General features: G+C 44.5%; 1 protein-coding gene across 1 annotated transcript; it reads right to left on the bottom strand.

Moving 5' to 3' along the window:
- Positions 1-3,256: 3,256 nt before the first annotated feature.
- Positions 3,257-20,287, bottom strand: faxca (failed axon connections homolog, metaxin like GST domain containing a; the record flags this gene model as incomplete). The annotated part of the gene is made up of 6 exons (XM_080745357.1): positions 3,257-3,606; positions 4,135-4,251; positions 9,387-9,604; positions 10,843-11,039; positions 13,253-13,388; positions 19,983-20,287. The coding sequence occupies 6 exons, from the start codon at positions 20,285-20,287 to the stop codon at positions 3,257-3,259; spliced, it is 1,323 nt and encodes a 440-aa protein (XP_080601483.1).
- Between the last annotated feature and the right edge of the window lie 998 nt (positions 20,288-21,285).

Below are 21,285 nucleotides of genomic sequence, written 5' to 3'. Positions count from 1 at the left end.
CAACACAGTCCCATCATGACGTTGATTCCCTAGCATCACTGTAGGTAAAAGTACAGCCTACTGCTGGGCTGAGAAATGACATAACATCCGCATCAACACAGATTAGCAACGCTGCAGTTAGCTGCGTGTGACTCAAACCAACGATCACAGCATCACAATAACAAACGTAAAAAAGCAGGCCAGCACAAGAAACACATTTAACACCTTATATCTACATAATGGCGTAAAGGGTTGAATTCACAGTAAAGTCCTTGTTATTGTTATTTTAACACGGAAGAGTTTTCCTAAATGGTTCCATAGGCCTCTTCCCAGTTAAACTAACATCTCACTGTGTTCTGTCGGCACGTACCAGCCATGCACTGTCTGAATATATCTATTTATCTATCTAGATCTATTTTAATTTGTTTCTACATGATTGTTTCATCCGCTCTCTCCGCGTCTGAATCCACATCACATCCTATTGAACGCTTAAAATCTATTGAATTGCAGATTGAACTCGACCCGGAAGCTCATACCCTCGATGACGTAATAAATGACGTTCCAAGATGATGACAGAAAACACAATGAAAGGACATGGATGACAATGCAGTGTCCTGCTGATGTAGAGCTGGAGAGCTAAAACGGTACGTTGAGCTTCTGTGGGTTGTGTTTTCCTTTACATTTTTGTGTGTTGTGATGTATTACACTTTCCTCAAAATTTCGGTGGGTTGTGTTATGCCTTTAAAAAGGCAAACGTATAGAAATCACTTAAGTCAATCCTCAGGGGCTTGGTAGAGAACGGCCCGCCTGGGAATAGAACATTAACAGGTTTGACCCCTGGCTGGCTCGCCAAATATGCAACGTTATTGTCCCCTGGAGGTTTGGGGAAGAGGAGCGCTTGTTTTTGTCACTTCAAACTCCTCTAATCTCCTGATAAAAAGACAGCACGGCCTTGAGGCTTGTGAGCCACGACCGAGTGAGCCACTAGGCGGGCTAGTGAGCCACTTTGCGGGCTAGTGAGCAGCTATGTGGACTAGTTAGTGCCCACGGCGAGCAGCTAATGGCCGTGTGCGTGAGTCGTTAATCCGTGGTGGACAGAATTGTGTATCACCTGAAGTAAAACATATTGAAGCACCCGGAAGACTGCTGGAAGTACCTCGATTGGCACCGAAAATGAAGCCAATTTTGTGGAAGCGTTGAGCACGGAGCAGCAGGCGCATTAGGCTACGCAGTAGCATTAGCATATGCATGCGCAGTAGCGTTTAACTGCACTCCCAGGTTTGACCACCAAGGCGAAGGATGCTTCAACGTTCCACCGCGGTTCTGGGGGCTTGGTGCCCCTCCTGTCCTCCCGTCTCCACCAATCACCACAGCCGTCCAGCCGGGGAAAATAGCAACAATCGGCCCTTACCATTGGACCAGAACAGAGGACACTGCATTATCATCCAATGGCATTTCATGGTTGTTGGTACTGTATGTATGTGTTGCGGCAAATATTAGGAGAATGGTTGGACAGATATGAAAACATAAAATCGCAGTCATCTGGTCAGAAACATGCCATAAGGCTCTGCGCATATAGATTCCGGGGGGGTTGGAGTTCACAGGGGGTTTTCATTAAACTAGCTACTGATGTCCAAGTTCATACCGGAGAGACTTATGAGAATCATCTATTCTATAATGTAGTATTTACACTATATGACAGAGGGAACTATTATATTATTTGCAGGCTATCTATACTATTTAAACCCATTTATATTGAAATACTATTGGATCTAGGAATCAGATCGGATATCAAATGTACACCTATTTGTGATTTCAGTCAACACCTGTACAGTTCACCACCTGATCTCGTTACTGTCGGGCAGAAACCTTGTATTCTCCATATTTAGTCTTATTATGTTGTTCATAATTTTTATGAATTAACAAGCTCTATTATAATGTGTCGTACGACAGTGCCACGCGAAAGCAGCGAACGATTGCCGATCTCAAACCCTTTTCAGATTTGATCGCTAAAAAATGTTTCGCCCTTTGAAGATTTTCGCCTACGATTACATGACATATATGCCTAAAACGGGGAGGCCAGGTTTATGGTGGTTAAGTGTGTCAGTGGGGTTTTATGAATATCGAACCACTGAACAATATTAAAAGAGCTTATCGTTGTTGTCGGGTGGAAACCTTGTATGTCCAAGACCATTCCTTTTGTATTTGTCATTTTAAAAATTAACTAAACTAGTGAAAACAGCAGATCTACAAGCACGACAGCCTTGTATGATGAAGCAGGGCTTTGCTTGGTGAAAAAAGTACAAATTTGAAACTTGGAGATACGAGGTTTCCGCCCAACAACGACGTTATAATACTAAACTAAAGAGCTAAGGAGCAACTGCATCCATTTGGAGAGCAGGTTAATTTCCTTCCCTTTCCTAACAATTATGCTTTTGGACATACAAGGTTTCCACCTGACAGCCAGTTGAACCACTGTAAGACAGGTGCCAGTCAGACAACACACACACACATGGCCACATACATACGCACGCACACACACATGGTTGTCATGGTGGTGCCAACACGACAAACAAGTAGCAGCGGCGATTGTGGACGATGTCGGGGCCGGGTGGAGTTTGTCAGCGATGGCGTCATTTACTCCTTGTCTCCATCTCTGCTTCTACACCTCTCTCTCTCTCTCTCTCTCTCTCTCTCTCTCTCTCTCTGAGGCTGGCAGTCTCTCCTCTTCGTGTTGGAATCCTGTATCTTCTTCCGTTCGAGTCCCTTTGTTCTAAACGGAGATGGCCGAGGCACCTCCAAAAATACATCCACAACGCAGGGGGCGCTGGTTCAGTTGGAACACCCCTCTCTTTGTGTGTTGTGTTCACGTGTGCATAACTAATGTGTGTGTGTGCATGAGAGTGTGTACGTAGCACTTTTTCTAGTCTTTCTGACCGCTCTAATGCTCTGTACAGAGTACTTTCAAATCCACCCGTTCGCACACACCGGTCCGCGGTACGCGTTACGCGCTCGTACAGCTCACATTCATTCATTCAGCGACAGCGGACGGAGGCACCAACCACCCTGCCTGTCGGGAGCGTGTGTTAAATAAAAGGGGGTTCAGCGTCTTGCTCAAGGACACTTCGTCGCGCAGCCAGAAGGAGCCGGGGAATCGAACCCGGGACACCGCATATACGGCTCCCGGGCGGCCGCTCTACCTCCTGGGCCACTGACGCCCCGCGTGCGTGTGTGTGTATAAGTGTGTGTGTGTGTGCATGCGCGAGCAAATGTTCCGTCAACACTTGAGCGGGGACTCTATCTCGGAGCACTCCGTGTCCATGTCCGAGTCGTAGAGCGAGTGTCCGGTGCGGTCGCTGTCCACGGGCGACTGGGGCTCCGCCGGCGGCGTGCACGGCGCCTTGCACGGCGTGTGCGTGCGGGTGTGCGTGTGGGTGTGCGTGTCGTCCTGGAAGGAGGAGGTGTCCGTGCACGAGTACAGGCCCAGGTCGGGGAGCTGCTTGGAGGGGGAGTCGCTGTCCTCCGTGGTGTCGCTGCTGTAGTAGAAGTCGTCCAGGTCGACGAACCACTCGGGCCAGAAGCGCCGGCGGATCCTCTCGCAGTACATGGCCAGGTTGATGAGCTCGCCTGCAGGGGGGGACAGAGAGCACAGTGTGGGTATCAGAGATATAAAAAGCTAGACACCTCATCTGCCGCTGCAGTTCACTGGAGCGACAACTGGAGGCCAGACGTCCGGAGACCACGCTGCCAGTCAAAGTGACTACTGGCCAATCACAGCGTGTCTTTTCCGGGACTTATAAATTCAATTCAACAGAGCTTTATTGGCATGTTTCCAGTGGGCGGCCACTAAGTGGAGGGGGACAATCCTTCAGTGGCACTGGCCCACAGAGCAGAGAGACATCACATGATGTCTATCATCTGAATGCTGGCCTAGTAGCCCAATCACAGACTACTGTCCCAGTCTGGCCCTGGTAAAACATATCCAGCATAATTATGAAAATAGCAGCAGGTATAATAAATGCAGTGTACATATCACACATGTACTGATGTCATGCATTGTACACACACACACACACACACACACACACACACACACACACACACACACACGCACACACACACACACACACACACGCGCATGTATTGACCTCTGACCTTTGATGAGCTGCTCGGGCCGTGTTCCCGGCAGCGTCCACATGGCGGGGGCCAGGTGACTGAACACTGCAGCGTCCACAGCAGACAGCTTGGAACCCATCAGGTACTTCTTATCGCCTGTACAGAGAAGAGGAGACACAATGAGGCATTTCTTATACGAAGAGACAAGAAGGATCTTGTGAAATTGAGTCCCTGCTTTACTGCGGGGTGCATCACACGGCCTTCTGATATTAAAAAACGAAAAGGCAGATTGGACTCATTTTTCAAGTCAATGGCGGCCAAGTGCGATAAAACAATTGACACGTTATCGAGTCAATGTCGGCTGAAGTGTTAATAATAACAACTAGAAAAGGTGCAATCCTGGGAAATTGCATGTGTGGTTGCACTGACGCAAGCCGTGAGGAATCCACTGGGAAATGAATTGCGTCTTACTATTTATACTATTATATATCGTGATGTCATGTGAAACAGTGACAACAGTGTGTGTGAAGCATGACCAAAAGCTTCACTCATACATTTGTGAGAAAGTTTACAAAAAGCAGGTTCAGTTTGCTGGCAAAAGATTCTCTGACCGAGAATAATAGTATGTTGTCTATACTATAGCAACCACACTAAACTTTTGATGTTTGTTAAGGTATACAGAAACTGTAGAAAATGTCGTGCTTTAGTCATAAAATTCAGAAACTGAATTCCAAATTCAGTTCTAATTTAGTGATGTCGTGTCGGATTGTAATGTCCACACTGTTTGTATAATGTCAACATTGTTTGAAAGAGGCATGTGCTTATGAAAGGGATCCAAGATGTGTATAGCCTCGCGTAGCCAGGCTTACTCATCTCCGAAGAGAAAAGCCTGGTGACAATAGAAGGCAGAAAGCGTTCAACTTCCGCCGTAGGAATTTCACCGGAAGCTGTATTTTTCCACGGTGCGGTGTTCCTGCAAACGTATTCCCTGCACGAAATTAACTGGTCTATGTCTCCTGCTCCGTCGGTTGCGCTCGCAATAAACAATATACAAACAAAAACATTGATTCAAGCAATGTTACACCTATTAAGAGCGAGTTAAGAGTTACAATCTATTTTAGTTTTTTCGCTGGGGAATGTAAACAGACCCGCACCGCATGACGTAACGTCCGTTAAACGCAGACTTCCGCTAGAAATCTTGGAACACACCGGAAGGCATATTGTCTACAGGGTGATATGTGTAGGCCTAAACATACAACTGCAGAAATGGTTTGACTTTAACCTCTCATTAGTCACACATGATAATATTTGTTGACAACAATCTGTTTTAAGTGAGTGTGAGGGTGAATTTAATAACTGGAGTGCACACTGTCGAAACCTGAGATCTGACTCCCTTTGCAGCTAATGTCACAAACAAAACTATAGTGAACTTGCGGTTTTCACCACGAGAGGTCAGCATTGTGCTATGATTTAAAACTATCACAGCCATTTGAAATGGCTGGTTATGAGGTTATATGACACACACTGACACACTGGTCACATTTAACCCATTTAGGCCTGAACACAATATGACGCAATATTTTATGCTTTAAATATTAAAAAATAGCAGATATACAAGCTCACAGCGCGGCACCGAGTGCCGCGCTGCGAGCTTGTAGATCTGCTATTTTTGAAAAATCGTGAAAATTTGAATTTTGACCCGATTCTATAAGTGTCTTTTGAATCCTTCTAAAGTTTTTTTGAAAAACCTATGTTTCTATGTCAGCAATCTGGCCAGCCATCGTCAAAGAAAAGGTCCTTTTCACTTAACTGGAGCTCAATTAGTCTGTTCTTGAGAGACTACTATGTCAGTGGTGCTCAAACCTTTTCATGTGAAGGACCCCCAAAATGATATTTATTTGGCCACGGACCTCCATCTCAAAATATCTAGTTCCAGGGACCACCCAGAAGCAAAATTTGAGTTACAAACGTTCGCTTTGAAAATACATATATTCAAAGATTTGCACACATTTTCACGACTTTTTCAAAAATAGCAGATCTACAAGCTCGCAGCGCGGCACTCGGTGCCGCGCTGCGAGCTTGTATATCTGCTATTTTTCACTGGTTAAAGCATTCAATAATTCTAGGCCTAATAAATAATAATGTGTCCTCCCCAGTGTCACTTCATATTAAAGTGAGTGATTACAGAGAGTGAGATGGTTTCTATATTTACACTCGGCTGATGATCGAAAAAGGGATCCAGGTAAAAACACACAAATAACAACCACAGCCAACGTCTCAACTGAAGTCAAGGTCAAGTCAATAAGTCAAGGTCATTCTAGCCCAGTGTTTCTCAAATGGGGGTATGTTTATCCCTAGGGGTACACAGGGGTACTGCAGGGGGTACGTGAGAAAATGTGTAGGCCTATTTTACTGCTATGGTTAATGATAAAACATTGATAGAGTTTGTGTGAACCTGCTCATCTGTACATTTCTAAACCAAATTACATCAATTACCTGACTACTGACTAGTAGTAACTTTAATTGAATAGAAAGTCATGTTTATTTGCCATTATGAACATATGAACATATTGGCATTGGAACTGGACTTTTGATGTACATTTAGCTGCAGTCAGGGGAAGGGTGCACTTGGCTTCGGAATTCAGTTTAAGGCGTACTTTAGCCAAAAAAAGATTGAGAACCACTGATCTAGCCCCATGCAGGAAGCCTGAATAGCTCTTCTTTTTGGCCAGTGACTGCATCCTAGAACAAAGGCTTAAACGTAGACTGTTTCAATCATGTATTCTTTGGGCTTCATGAGTTACTTATATTCTCTCAAAGGGAATACAAAAAGTAATGTTAAAGCTTATAGGTTCACAAGAATGCTCCTTTTTTTAAATTTACATTAGCCAATTCATCATGGTGGGTGCACAATAAAAATGGATGCATAAACACATCATTCTCTATTTCTCTCTAGCTCAGAAATGAGCTGTGGATGGTTTATCACATCATCAGTCACTTTGGAGTAATCTTAGGTATTGGGTGGTGTATCATGGATGTCCTATTTTGTTGTTTGTTTGTTGTATTGTACGTGTAGCAAAGATTGCGTAATTTTATTTCTGCCTCTTGGCCAGTTCCCTATTCTTTTTACTATTTTGAAAGATATTTTAAAATACTTCAAATAGCCGATCGACAAGTTGTGAGCTTGTAGATCAGCTATTTGTATTTAAAAATGTTTTTCAAAATAGTAAATAAAAAAAAAGGCATAAGGGATAAGGGGTAAGACATGGACAAAAATAGGGCCCTGTGTCTCAATGTGTTTTTGGTTAAATAAAGGTTTTGGTTAAATAAAGGTTGAATAAAAATAAATAAAAGATCAGTGGCTAATAGAAACTGTAGTCTTTCTCTTCCTGGAAAGTTGACACGCTTAAATAGAAGCCAGTGTTATTTTTGAATCAATAGAAAACTAAAATCTGAACTGTCCTCAGCCCACCTCCCAAATGCAGAGCATGTAGTTCAGCGGTCGACAACCTTTTTGACATTAAGTGCCAAGTTTTCATTTTCTTGATAGTCAGTGTGCCATATGAACATGACGTTTGATTATGACACCACATCAAAATGCAACATTACCAACCGATTTTGAATTACCATTAGCTATAAATGACAACCTTTATTTGTTCTTCTTTAGAAATATTTTCTTTAACATCAGGATGTAATTATCATTAGGCAACCCCTACAGTATCTCTTAGACTCCTACTAGGGCTCTATTATGATCCAGGTCTTATGCCTTATGCCTTAACTTATTTGCCTTTTTATACTATATAGACATGTTTTTTTTAAATATTTCAAATAGCTGATCTGCAAGCTCACAACGTGCAGATGTAGATCAGCATTTGAAGTATTTAAAAATGTTTTTCAAAATAGTAAAAAAAAAAGGCAAAGTAGTTAAGGCATAAGGCATAAGACCTGGATCATAATAGAGCCCTATAGTCAGAGTTAGAAAATTGAATGAATGTAGAATTATGTGCAGGATGTAATTTGTATATAGGCCTACTATATAAGGGACTTACAAATTACGCTTTCAAAGTAATTGACCCAACACTGCCTATCCCTGAAGACAGACAGAAAGGAGTGTTCTGTGAAGATCACCCTCGTGGGTGCAAGCCAGCCGTCATGGTGTGTTTTGCAGCTAACAGGTCACTACAACAAGTAACAGGCCGAAAGGGCGAGTAGCGACCGTGAGGTCGACAGCGGTTGCGAGAAGATGTTGTTATCATGCCTGTGGGCACCACCTTCTTGGCCACGCGGTTGTAGCGTGACTCACTCATGCACTCACGGACGGATGGACGGACGGACAGAGTTTGAGGTTTTCATTGCAACCTAACCTCGTGTCACCAGTCTTTCCGCCTCGGAGGAAAGCCTGGTATTAGTTTACAACGGGCCGTTTGATCCGGTCAAGACGTGGCCTAAACTGGAAACAAGCAGAACAAGCGGCGTCGCTTTGTTTTGGTCCCCCCGGTTTGTTTCCCAAATCCCCATTTAAATGCTCGTCTTGCCAGGGGGTTAAAACTGTTTCTGGTTTGATCTTTCCGGCCAAAGTGTAGTCCTTTGAGGAAGTACAACATGACGTAGGCTGTTTCCGCTGCCGACCGGATCAAAAACCCAGAAAATGGTACTGATACCAGGCTAACTGAGACCTGGCGGTGACAACAAGGCAGTCCTGCCTTCTATTCCTACCCAGCAGTGTGGCCAGCGTCCTCATGTCCTTCTCCATCAGAGCGTACACCTCGTCCTTGGGGAAGATACTATACTATACTATACTATACTATACTATATACTGTATACTACTGTACAGGGACGTGCTGGCCATTGGGAAAAGCGGGACAACTCCCGAACGGCCGGTTCATTCCAGGCCGGCCATTAGGAAAAAATTAAACTGTTTGCACAAAAGTACAAATTAAACTGTTTGCACAAAAGTAGTGAAAACAGCAGATCTACACGCACACAACGCCTCGCACCGCGAGGCGTTGTTTGCTTGTAGATCGGCTGTTTTCACTAGATTAAATCATTTTTAAAATGATAAATACAAAACAAACGGTTTTGGACGTATAAGGTTTCCACCCGACAACGACGAAATATAACTCACGTAACTGGCCCACTGGCTTGTCACTTTGTCACAAATCTTTGAGTAGCCGCAGCGCTATAGAGAGAGAGATCTCTCTCAATGGCACGCAATGAGGGCCTCTCCAACTCTTTTTCCCGGGCTGAATCAGGGGCCCAGCACGTCCCTGCTACTGTATGTGTATTCCTACCCAGCAGTGTGGCCAGCGTCCTCATGTCCTTCTCCATCAGAGCGTACACCTCGTCCTTGGAGAAGCGTCCGATGCCGTGGCCGTACATCTCCCTCTTCAGGATGCCTCCCGTCAGGTGGCTGAGGATCCACTTAAGGAGGTCGCTGAGCGGACCGCTCACCGACAGCATCTTCTGGGTCTGCTCCAGGTTGTCCACCCACTGGCAGTACGCTATGGTCCTGGTGGGACACACAGGCACGCACGCACACAGGCACACACACGTACACGCACGCACACACGCACACACGCACACACACACACACACACACACACACACACACACACACACACACACACACACACACACACACACACACACACACACACACAGACAGACACACACACAAAGGGAGGTACAGAGAATGTTAGAGAGGCAGGGGCTGACATTTCTAAAAGGGCCTTATGGTGAAAATATTGAAAATAGCAGACCTCCAAGATTATGCAAGCTCCAAGCATAATCAAGTAATACTGGAGATGTGAAGTACAGCATGTATTTCTACACAGAGAGGCTAATCTTAGGTTAATTGGGAAAACATAGGTTTCATATACAGTACCTACTCTGCAGTCATTCAAAGACACAAAACCAGCAGTGGCTCGCGGGAGTAGTTAAAGTAGTTGAAGTTGATTGACACAGTCACCTGTCAATCATTCTGACCTTGTGAATTATTAGTGGAGTAAACGTTCGTCATCACGCACGAAACACAGGAATCTTTCACTTTTTTTGGCATCCAGATATGCTCTAAAAGTGTGAAAAACATATTTTTCATTTCACTGCCTCTTTTAACACTCAGTATTTTACTGTGCATGAGACCAACACAAAAGCTTTGAGGAACTCAGACTGCTTTTCATGAGTCTCAGCTACGGGGGTGCCAGAGGGGGCCTGGCACCCTCAGTTGCGAATTCTGCCCCCTCCCAGGGTTAATTAGGTTTTATGTACATGCCCCCTCACCATTTTCCATGAGCCGAGCCTTCTGCTTTCATCCCTGAAGGGTGAATTCTCTTGTTGCCAGGCAGGCCATTCTGCCACGCTGTCTCTCACCAGTACAAGTGCTGCTCCACCATCTTGGTGACGGAGGAGGTCTTCCCCTATGGTCTCATGTAGCCAGACAACTATTCTACAATCTCTGAATGCTAGTCTGACTGGAACTACTCTTCCTGAATGTTATATAGAGTCTGGAACTACACTTCCTGAATGCTATATAGAGTCTGAACTACACCTCCTGAATGCTATATAGAGTCTGGAACTACACCTCCTGAATGCTATATAGAGTCTGGAACTACACTTCCTGAATGCTATATAGAGTCTGGAACTACACCTCCTGAATGCTATATAGAGTCTGGAACTACTACAACGCCCAATGGGTTACAAAATCGTGGAATGAAAATAGAAATACAAATATAAAATAAAAGAACTCACCAGTAGAAGTGCTCCTCCACCATCTTGGTGATGGCCCGGGACACGGCCTTCTCCTGTGGCGTCAGGTTCTGGTTGAGGCTGACGCCCAGACGCTCCTCCAGGAAGTCCATGATGAACTCGGTGCCGCACACCTGCTCCTGGTTGTACTCGATCCACGGCATCTTCCCCTGAGGGGACAGCTTCCCGTCGAAGTAGTTCTGGAGGAGCCCAGAGAGGACAGACACGGTTATCTTTCCACAGGCCCATGGGCTCTGGAATATGCAGATATACAAGCTCATAGCGCGGCACCGAGTGCCGCGCTACGAGCTTGTAGATCTGCTATTTTTGAAAAAAGTCGTGAAAATGTGTGCAAATCTTTGAATATATGTATTTTTAAAGCAAATGTTTGTAACTCAAAGTTTGTTTCTGGGTGTTCCCCTGGAACTAAATATTTTGAGATGGGGGTCCGTGGCCAAATACATATCATCTTGGGGGTCCTTCACATGAGAACCACTGACATAGTAGTCGCTCAAGAACAGACTAACTGAGCTCCAGTTGAGTAAAAAGGACCTTTTCTTTGACGATGGCTAGCCAGATTGCTGACACAGACACATAGAAGGATTAGAAGGATTCCAAAATACACTTATAGAATCGGGTAAAAAATCAATTGAATTTGGGTGCAAAGCAGGCACTTTCCACTGGCTCTATCTTTGTAATGGAGGATCGCAGCCGCCTGTTTTTTTCCCCCACTATAGTGATATTGATGAATTCCAAATGTTATCAGATTATACTGAGGCACCCACTGCGGCACCCTAGGGTTCCACCGCACCCACTTTGAGAAACCTTTTTTGGGGATTTTTTTTTGTGTTAGTGCAGTGGTTCTCAACCTGTGGGTTATTTTGGGGGGTCCCCAGATGATTACCTTAATGTGCAACATTGGTTTCTCACTCAACAGTAAACAAACCAACATAAAGATCAAGTGTATAGAGGCATATATATATACCGGTATGCACATTTCTAAGTGACAATTTAAGGACTTTTTAATACCTCTAAAATGACAAATTAAACATTGGCCAAAATGTCAAATATTAGAGGCGGAAATTGTGAAAATAGACGATCTACATGCTCACAGCGCCTCGTTACGCTGCTATTTTCACTATAGAACCGTGTTTGCGACCGTAGGTCGCACTTACTATCAAAACCTGCACAAACTGTGAGTCAGTCCGTCAGTCAGTCAGTCCGTCAGTCAGTCAGTCTGTCCGTCTGTCTGTCACACCTCACACGTCACACTATTGCCCTGCTCATATCTCCGCAACCGTTGCCCCGATCCATGCCAAATTTTGCACACACGCTCCTTGGCTGCCAAACTACAACCTCCAAGGACCCCCGGAGCTCCAGGGACCCCCAGGTCCCTGGTGGACCCCCAGATGTAAAAAAAGACCAAATGTGCAAAAATGACCAAATGACCACTCCAACATGGCTGCTCACGGGGAATTCCCGGGGACCACCGACTCCTGGTGCTCCAGAACGGATGCCAAAGTGGTGGCGCCCCCAGTGGAGGACCCCCTCCACTGCAGCTCACATAAAATGCCGTAACTCGGGCTAGGAGCGTCCGGGAGAGCCGGGGCCGGTACCTATTCGTCCGCCAAGGCAACGCGGAGACCCCACCCCTCATTTCTCACATGGCCCTCTTCTAGCGCCACCATGAGGCCGATTCTTGCAAAACACATTTTTGGACACTGCTCCTACAGATTTTGCCCTAAAATCACGCACATCGGTACACAGTATGTCTACACATTGCCCACACAACTAGGAACCAATGGCAGTTACAGCCCTCTTTGTGTGTACATGTGACCTACGGTCGCTTATCTCCCGATTAGGGAGTCTTACTGGTATACAAATTGTAATGCTTCAACTCTTAGTGCTCGTCAGGGTGGGGGGGTCCCCAGTTCAAATCTGATTATTTTTGGGGTCGCAGCCTGAAAAGGTAGAGAACCACATATAGAAAGGGGAACATAAGAAAATCTGCAAAGTAAATCGTTACCTAAAAGGTTGAAATTCAACTCCCGGGGGAAACCTTGTAAAAGTGAAAAGTGATGATTCATCACTAAACCATTGTTTTGTGGGTCCATTTTTAGCCCAAGGAATGTTTTTCATGCAAAACAAATGCTTCCAATGGATTCAGCTTCATGAAAAAACCCTAGTTTGACCCCTCACATGCTACTTAAAGCATTTTTTTTTCTTTTTTTTTAAATTAATGGGAACACAAATTAGTTTTTTTATGAGGTTTCCCCCGGGAGTTGAATTTCAACCTTTTAGTACATATTATTACACACCTTTAGAAACACATTGATGAAGAAATTTCTTGGTAGCGATTTACTTCGCAGATTGGTCAAATATCTTATAAAATCCCCTTACTAATAGTGCATACCTGGTAGGGCAGGTCGACCATGCGCAGGTAGGTCTCCATCTTGAGGCAGAAGGGGGACAGGGAGGGGACTCCGCTCTGGGGTCTGGAGAACTGGTGGAGGATGATGGCATCTTTAGAGTTCAGCTCCTCCTCCTTCCTGCAATGAAACCACAACAAGCAACCCTCACTGTTCATTTAGCTCTGAAGAGAGTGCAAAAAGAACAGCAAATTAATCCAAAGAGTTCTCATTCACTCATTCACTTCCATGTGATGAGTTTGACGCGTTTTTACGCTGGATGCAGCTGTTCACTAGCCTATGTAGTCCATGGGCCATACGAGATGTCGGTATCGGAAAGGTGGCAATGGTTATCATGCATTTTTGAAAAGCTCTATATCTGTAGATTATATTTTGGTATGATAACCCTTTCTGAGACACAGCTAAATTGGTGTTATCAGCCGCTAGAGTTGGTGTCCCATTAACTTTACATTACAGGGAAACAAGCTAAAAAATAATCTGCTTTAAGTAACATATGAGGGGTCAAACTAGGGGTTTTTCATGATTCTAAATCCATTGCAAACATCTGTTTTGCAGAAAAAACATTCATTGGGCTAAAACGGCCCCCACAAAAGTGCGAAAAGTGATGACTCATCACTTTTCATCACTAAACCATAGTCTTGTGGGGCCGTTTTTTAGCCCAAGGAATGTTTTTTGTGCACATCATTGCATCCAGTGTATCTTACATTGTTACGGCCAGTGTCATGCACCAAATATATAGCAGATTCATAATCTACAGGAGATTGTAGATCTGCTATTTCCGGTGCACCAGCGTGTAAATATGAATAAAAATACTGTGTTAATGTAACCAGGTGGAGTTTTCAGTGAACGTCATGGACACCAATTGATTGTGGTTTGGTGTCATTGACTGCAGGTGTACATGTGTGGAGATCAAGCAATCATGATCTGGGCCTGCTTTGTCCGTCCTGATGAAGGTTGAAATGACAGAAACGTCGATATAAAGCTACTTTTACTTTTTTGCAAGTTCTCTACAGTGTGCGGGTCCAGGGGTGTCAATTGGGTATGGCAGGGGTATGCAGCTGCCATACCCTGGGTCCAGGGGAAAAAATAAACTTTTAAATATAAATCCATGAATGTCTCTTTGTCTATCTGTGCTGGTTATTGACTAGCGAAGTGTGATGTCACTTCCGTGAAATGGCGTGAAATGTCGCCCTCTAGGGGGTTCATGCTGGTATTGTTTTGTATTGAAATCGCCATTGGGGAATTTGCGATCACCGCATATAAGAACTGTGTTAAAGATATAAACACACCATGCTCTCGGATTGACCCAAATGGATATGAAGCATCGACTAAGGTGGAAATGTACAGATTTACCCAAAGAGTAACACAATAAACGCTAGAAACAAGTTACAACAGGCTATATCAGATATGAATGAATATCATAAACTATGCAGAACCCCCCCCCCCCCCCCCCGCTGACAGAAACGCGCACATGGTGTGTTTATTTTTTGAACACAGTCCTTATATGCGGCGATCGCAGATTCCCCAATGGCGATTTCAATACAAAACAATACCAGCATGAACCCCCTAGAGGGCGACATTACGCACAAATGACGACATGGCTTCGCTTCTCAATTATGTTGTTAAATTACAGTAAAATAACCATAAATGCAAAATTTTACAAAATTATCACTTTAACAAGGTATTATAATTGTATTCTCCACACTTTTATTCTCCCCATCTTGACAGAATGGTATATTCCCAGGTTCCGCAGGTCAGCTGCACAGGTGCAATGCATTATTGTTAATTGTGGCACGTTCACTAACATGCCAAGTTTAGCTGCACCTGAACAACTGTTCCAGGCTACCCAAGAAACCGTAGAAACGGAGGAAAGAATTAAATGTACTTCTTAAAATAAATGTATCATGCCTGTTGCTAAGGTATGGCAACATGACTGGTGTCTTGCACGCGTGCGAAGGCGCGCGTGCAGGACACCAGTCATGTTGCCATACCTTAGCTTTTTCTGAACTGACGCCACTGTGCGGGTCCCCTTCTTTGATTCCATTATCAGAGATCCCTTTTTGATCCTACGCAACTGGCACCCAGCCTTTGAGGTGTGCATCAGCCTTTTCTTAAAAGCAGGAAGTTGACAACCAGGAAACAGGTTTTTTGTAATGGGTGAGTAGAGTGTGCTCCAGCGCCATAGATGGTTTTAATGCTTTTTGTCATTTTAAATTAAATATGGATACCTGATTTGCGTGTCAGTAATAATGATGTTGCACATGTACAGTATATGCACGAGGCAGATTTCTGTAGGCCTATTTAGGTGCGCTTTCACTCTACTCACCCTGGTAAGGTATTCTACTACAGTATGTGCGCATAATGTCATTGTTCCTGTGTAATGTTAAGTATTGTAGTTTGATGTGTTTACCCACTGTTTTAATTAATGCATTGGTCATGTCGGAGCATTGTTGAGAGCAGTGTTTGTATAGCCTACTAAGTGTGTGTTTGTTTTGCAGTGAAACTATTAACCAGATGAGTTGGTGTGGTGTGTTGAGTGTTCTACCTGCTCTTAACGATTCACAGTATTAAGGCATAGATGTGATTGTGTTAAAGGACCAGTGTCGTGTTGGCAGTGGCCTAAGTTGTATTTATTTAATGTGAAATAAATGCTATATTTTGACAATTCATGGTGTCTTCTTCACTGAGCTCCTCCCAGTTTTAAAGCTCTGTAAAATAACCTCCTTTATAGTTAAAGCCTTAAATGGCCTTGGTGAAAATACAACTGGTGTAGTCAGTATAGTGTTATTTAGTAACCAGTTATTTGTCAACTTGGTTACATTAAGTCTTCTTGTTACTAAACATACCCCATATCATTTCTTTGGGAGGAGGAGGTCCCTGAGCACTGTCTTAAACTCTCTATTCTTAGTGAAACACACCTGACGTACAACTTATTTCTGTCCACACCAAATCCCTTCAGCAAAAATAGACGATCTATAAAGCTCACACCTTGTAGATCTGCTGTTTTTTCTTTGTTGCAAACGTTCCCCCAGAATAGGCATGCTGAGGTTCAAGTGGTTAAAATAACAGGAGGTGTGCGTGTGTGCGTGCGTGCGTGCACAGTTTATTCCTTGTTAAATAACTTTTCATAATGTGTTTTCGTCTCTTTTTAAGCATGCGTTTAAGAGAGAGTGTTTGCATACTGAAAAGGATCAATCTTTGATTCATCAATGAACGACTGAATACACATGGTTGTGGGTACTAATGCATTATAATACATTATGAAAACAGATAAACTATAACTATATGTATAGCCCAGATAACATTCAGAAGAATGTGTAATTAGATTATAGTTACATTGTCAGGGAAGCAGCAACTGATTGCAGTAATCAGCTGCAGTAATCCAATTCAGATTATTTTTTAATCCGAGGAATGAAGGGATAGGGATTATGCTATACTAATTATGCTACAAACAACGCCATGTCATTTGTATTCACTACATTTCAAAGTAATCTGACCCAGCCCTGAATACCTGATATACACAACACTGCAAATATAGTTTGTTTTGACAGATCATGTGATCAATATAAAATAGGCATCCTTTAAGTGATAAAGACATTCAATTCATTACAAATTGCCTTGTAGCAATTTGACTGCTCTTATTCACATTCACAGTGAATATAGTGGGCTTCACAGCATATACCCCAGAGGCTGTGTGTGTGTGTGTGTATACAACCTTGATGTCCATTTAAAGGTCTCAAAACGTTTATATCAAGGAATTCACTGGAGAGGCAGTTAACTGGTACTGAGGGCTTCTTTTGAGCAAGACCCAGACTGCCTGCCTGCCTCTGGCAAGGACAACACAAAGCCATGAAGTGAACCTCTACAATGTCAAAACACTGGACGCATATACCCTTGTGAAACGCTATCACGCATTGGTAAGGAAACACTATATCCCAGATACTAGGCCACTATAGCCTATACTGCACAATCACAGCGCATGCATGCACCACTGGCTATACACAGAAGAAAGGAAGAGAGAGAGAGAGAAAGGGAAAAAAATCCTCGGCGTTACTTTAACCCAGAGCGTGTTCAAATGGAACCAAGGGGCAGGGGCGTCACAAGGGGTAGGAAAGTGGGACTGAGTTACCAGGGCCCAAGGTGGAGGGGCCCTAGTAACTTTAGCTATTGAAAAATAGCAGATATACAAGCTCACAGCGCGGCACCGAGTGCCGCGCTGCGAGCTTGTAGATCTGCTATTTTTGAAAAGTCTAGAAAATGTGCGCAAATCTTTGAATATATGTATTTTTTAAGTGAACATTTGCAACTCAAATTTTTAGATGGGGGGGGTCCTTCACATGAAAAGGTTTGAGCATCACTGACATGGAAACATAGGTGTCTTAGCACACATTTTCACGATTTCTCAAAAATAGCAGATCTACAAGCTCGCTCGTGAGCTTGTATATCTGCTATTTTTCAATAGTTAACATTCATGGGGGGCCCACAGTGAATCCTTGTACCCAGGGCCCAGAGTTTGGTGTGACGCCCCTGCCAAGGGGACCCGTAAGGGGTCCCTTGGTACCATTGTGAACACTGCTCGTGGCTTGAATGGAGCACCGAGGATTTGTACAGTCAGTGAGTCGCACGTGCTCACGTGCAGGCCTGCTGGTGCTGTATGGTGCAGATTTGAAGGGGAGCTGTTCACTTTGCAAAGTGCTGAAAGCTTGAAAACATGCAGCGCGTTCAGTCTGCTGCCGCTGTCCACTGCCCCGTGGTGCTGAAATCATCGAGAGCAGTTTTCCCCCCCTCGATATAATGACGCAATGACGGCAAATAATTGTTTTAATTAAAAGCATTATTCTTTGATATATATAAGCGTGGCAAATCACACATTGATTGTTTATAGCCTATATAGATTTGAAGATGCTGCAACAGAACAACAACAACAACAACAACAATGAAGAAGGGAGAATGGAGGAAAAGAAACGTGATATATTAAGCAAGCAAGCCACGATGAAAACTATCTAAACATAGGCTCTTAATCTGTAGTGAAACATAATTCAATAGCACCAAATCAAAGGTTCTGCATCAAATTCTCCATCGATTCCAAAGCAGCCTAAATGTGTATAGGCTATGGGGGCCTTGCTTGCAGACAGAATGTCAGCATTATACACTGCAGGTAAACAGAGATGTTTACGCAAGGACAACAGCACCCTATAGACAAAGCACGTCATGGAAAATAGGCCTGCAATGATAATGAAAATAATAGGCTATATACAATATAATCATCTGCCGATGGAGAGGGTGGCAGTTATAGCGATAAGGGGCTGAAGCTTTTCGTCAGATGTTAAGAAAGGTCATTCTGATCATCGTATAACTGCAGTGTTTATGTGGGCTAGTAGCCTATAGGAAGACACCAAAACAGCACACATGATGACGGATATGATGAATACCCGATAAGCCCTTGAGATATCGGCCAAAAACGAAAAGGCACCCATCATGCATAACACATGAGCTGCTGTTATTAATAGGCTTACACTGTTCAATAGAATGACCTACAGCAGATTGACGACAATTAGCCCACGGTCCATTTGAGCCATATATAGGCCTAGGCCTATAATACTACCCTGCTAATTCTGTATGATTGTCAATAGAAAAGAAAGAAGGCGCGATAGGCTATATGTAATGATCATTGTTTCCTCTCTGCATGACATAAACATGGAATCTCCCTCTATGACAGTTGCACAAGCAGCCGCGTTACATCACCCAGTGGCGTCACTTCAGCAAAAGCTAAGGTATGGCAACATGACTGGTGTCTTGCAAGACAGCAGTCATGTTGCCATACCTTAGCAACAGCCACGATTAATTTATTATAAGGAATACATTTGATGTTTCCCCCTGTAGCCAAGGTTCGGCAGCTGCCATACCTTGCCATACCCAATTGACGCCTCTGACATCACCCCCCCAACCCCCCCAAACACCCACTCACGATTCCTTATTCTCCATACAGCATGATGTATACTTTGTCGTACTACGGTGTATACCTAGGCTATGCATAACGAGCTGTACATAACAGTCTGGCCCCTCCCCACTAGACAATATTAAGTAATGATGAAAGAATACAACAAAAAGCCCTGCCTAGAACCGGCATCAGCCTTGCATCTAAATATCAACACCAAATCAGCTGATTGGGTACTAGCCAGTGCGCGCCGTGGTGCGTTTTCATTTTTATCTGTTTATTGATTAGCCTTCTGATTATAGAAAGGGTTCCTCTCTCGTCTCTACCTCAGTGGTTTTCAACCAGTGGTCCGGGGACCACCAGTGGTCCTTGAGAGGGGGGGTTCCAGGTGGTCCCCAGTCTAAATGATGGGAGAGTTAACCAAATGGACGAATCTTTAACTCTTGAGAGAGTGAAAATGAAACCAAATTTTGGTTTCTATTTCAGCTCTCAAGAGTTAAATGATTGTTAGAGATCTGCATTAGGCTACTTAATTTACAAGTCTACACAATTAGCGAATGTAGAAATGTTTTTATTCTGATAAACGTTCGCCTGTTATCTCTCTACAGCATGGAATTTTGTGGACACAATCTTATCCAACAACGACAACAACAACATATCCTTGGCTCTGAGAGGCTATAATGTCATCAAACGGTGGTCCGTGGCTCAAACAAATGCCGAATAAATAACGGACCACCTTCCTTTGACATGAAAACCATGCACTGCTCTCTCTCTACCTGATGACGAGCAGCTCGTGGATGAGGTACGCGGCCGCGGCCAGCAGCGCCCCTCCGGTCAGATAGAGGGTCTTCCTCCACCAGGAGTCGGAGCCCACCAGGGCCGACATGACGTCCCTGTGCAGCGGGTAGGCGCTGATGATGTACCCATACAGGGACAAGAGCTGCGGCTCCAGCGCGGAGCTGCAACAGGAGGAGGAGGCGGCGGGGGACAGGCTCTGGTTGTACCCGCCGCCGCCGCCGCCGCTCCGGCCCTGATCAACCGCACACGACCGCGTCCAAGCGAGCCCGACGCGCCAGTACATTCTCCTCCTCCTCCTCCTCCTGCGGTGCTTTCCTCCGCACTCTGCTGGCCGGGGCTTGGGGCTTCATCAACGGGGGCTTCATGAGGGCCGGGCCGGGCTTATTCTGTCGGTGCTGCTGGAGGTCGGAGACGGAGAGGAGGTGGATAATGCTGCTGCTGCCGCCGCTGCGGAGGTCTGGTGGTCGCCGGGATGAGGCTCGTGGACTCGGCGTCCCCACGGCGGGGAACCAGGCATCATCGTCCGCAGGCAAGGCAGCGCAGCAAAGGCAGCGGCGGCGCAGCCCCGCTGGGTGCACCGTGCTGATATGCTGTTGATGGGTGGGTGGGTGTCACTGAGTGTGTGTGTGTGTGTGTGTGTGTGTGTGTGTGTGTGTGTGTGTGTGTGTGTGTGTGTGCGTGCGTGCGTGCGTGCGTGCGTGCTGACGTCACGTGGACGACACTCCTAGAGGCAGACGAGAGGAAAAACAGCCTCTGACTTGCCGTGCATGCACTGTGAAATCCTTAGTATTAAAGGGATAGTTCACCCACAAAATTACCCTTTCCCCCCTCCTATCGATTACACATGGGGACTTGAATTCATGGAATTTTGTTTGTTTATTTTGAAATATTTCCACAAAAAATCAAAAAAAATGTTCATGAAGTGAAAATAATCAAAGAAATTACCTAAATCGGAAAACTATTTAAGTTTAAGAATTATATAGTCAAAATAGCAGATCTGAAAGCTTGCTATTTTGGTCTCGGGTAAACTAATTTCTCTCTTGCAGTCACTATACAGGATGCAGGTTAGGCTAAACAAGTGAAAGTGATGGAAAAAAGAAAAGTGCGCAAAATGGAACTAGAACACAACACATGAATGAAAATAAGCCCCTTTTGTTGCAGCAAGATTGAGTTGAACCTATGCAAATATCAGCCTCCTGTTTCACAGATACAGTACAGTACACATTCACAATATGTGAATATGGTTGCATTGTACACGGCAGGATGAAATTGATGACCCAC

Source organism: Nannobrachium achirus (assembly GCF_963921795.1).
Source record: "Nannobrachium achirus genome assembly, chromosome: 16".
NCBI classification, from domain to species: Eukaryota; Metazoa; Chordata; class Actinopteri; order Myctophiformes; family Myctophidae; genus Nannobrachium; species Nannobrachium achirus.
Note: the sequence above shows the minus strand (reverse complement) of the source record. Positions and strands in the feature narration are given on the sequence as shown.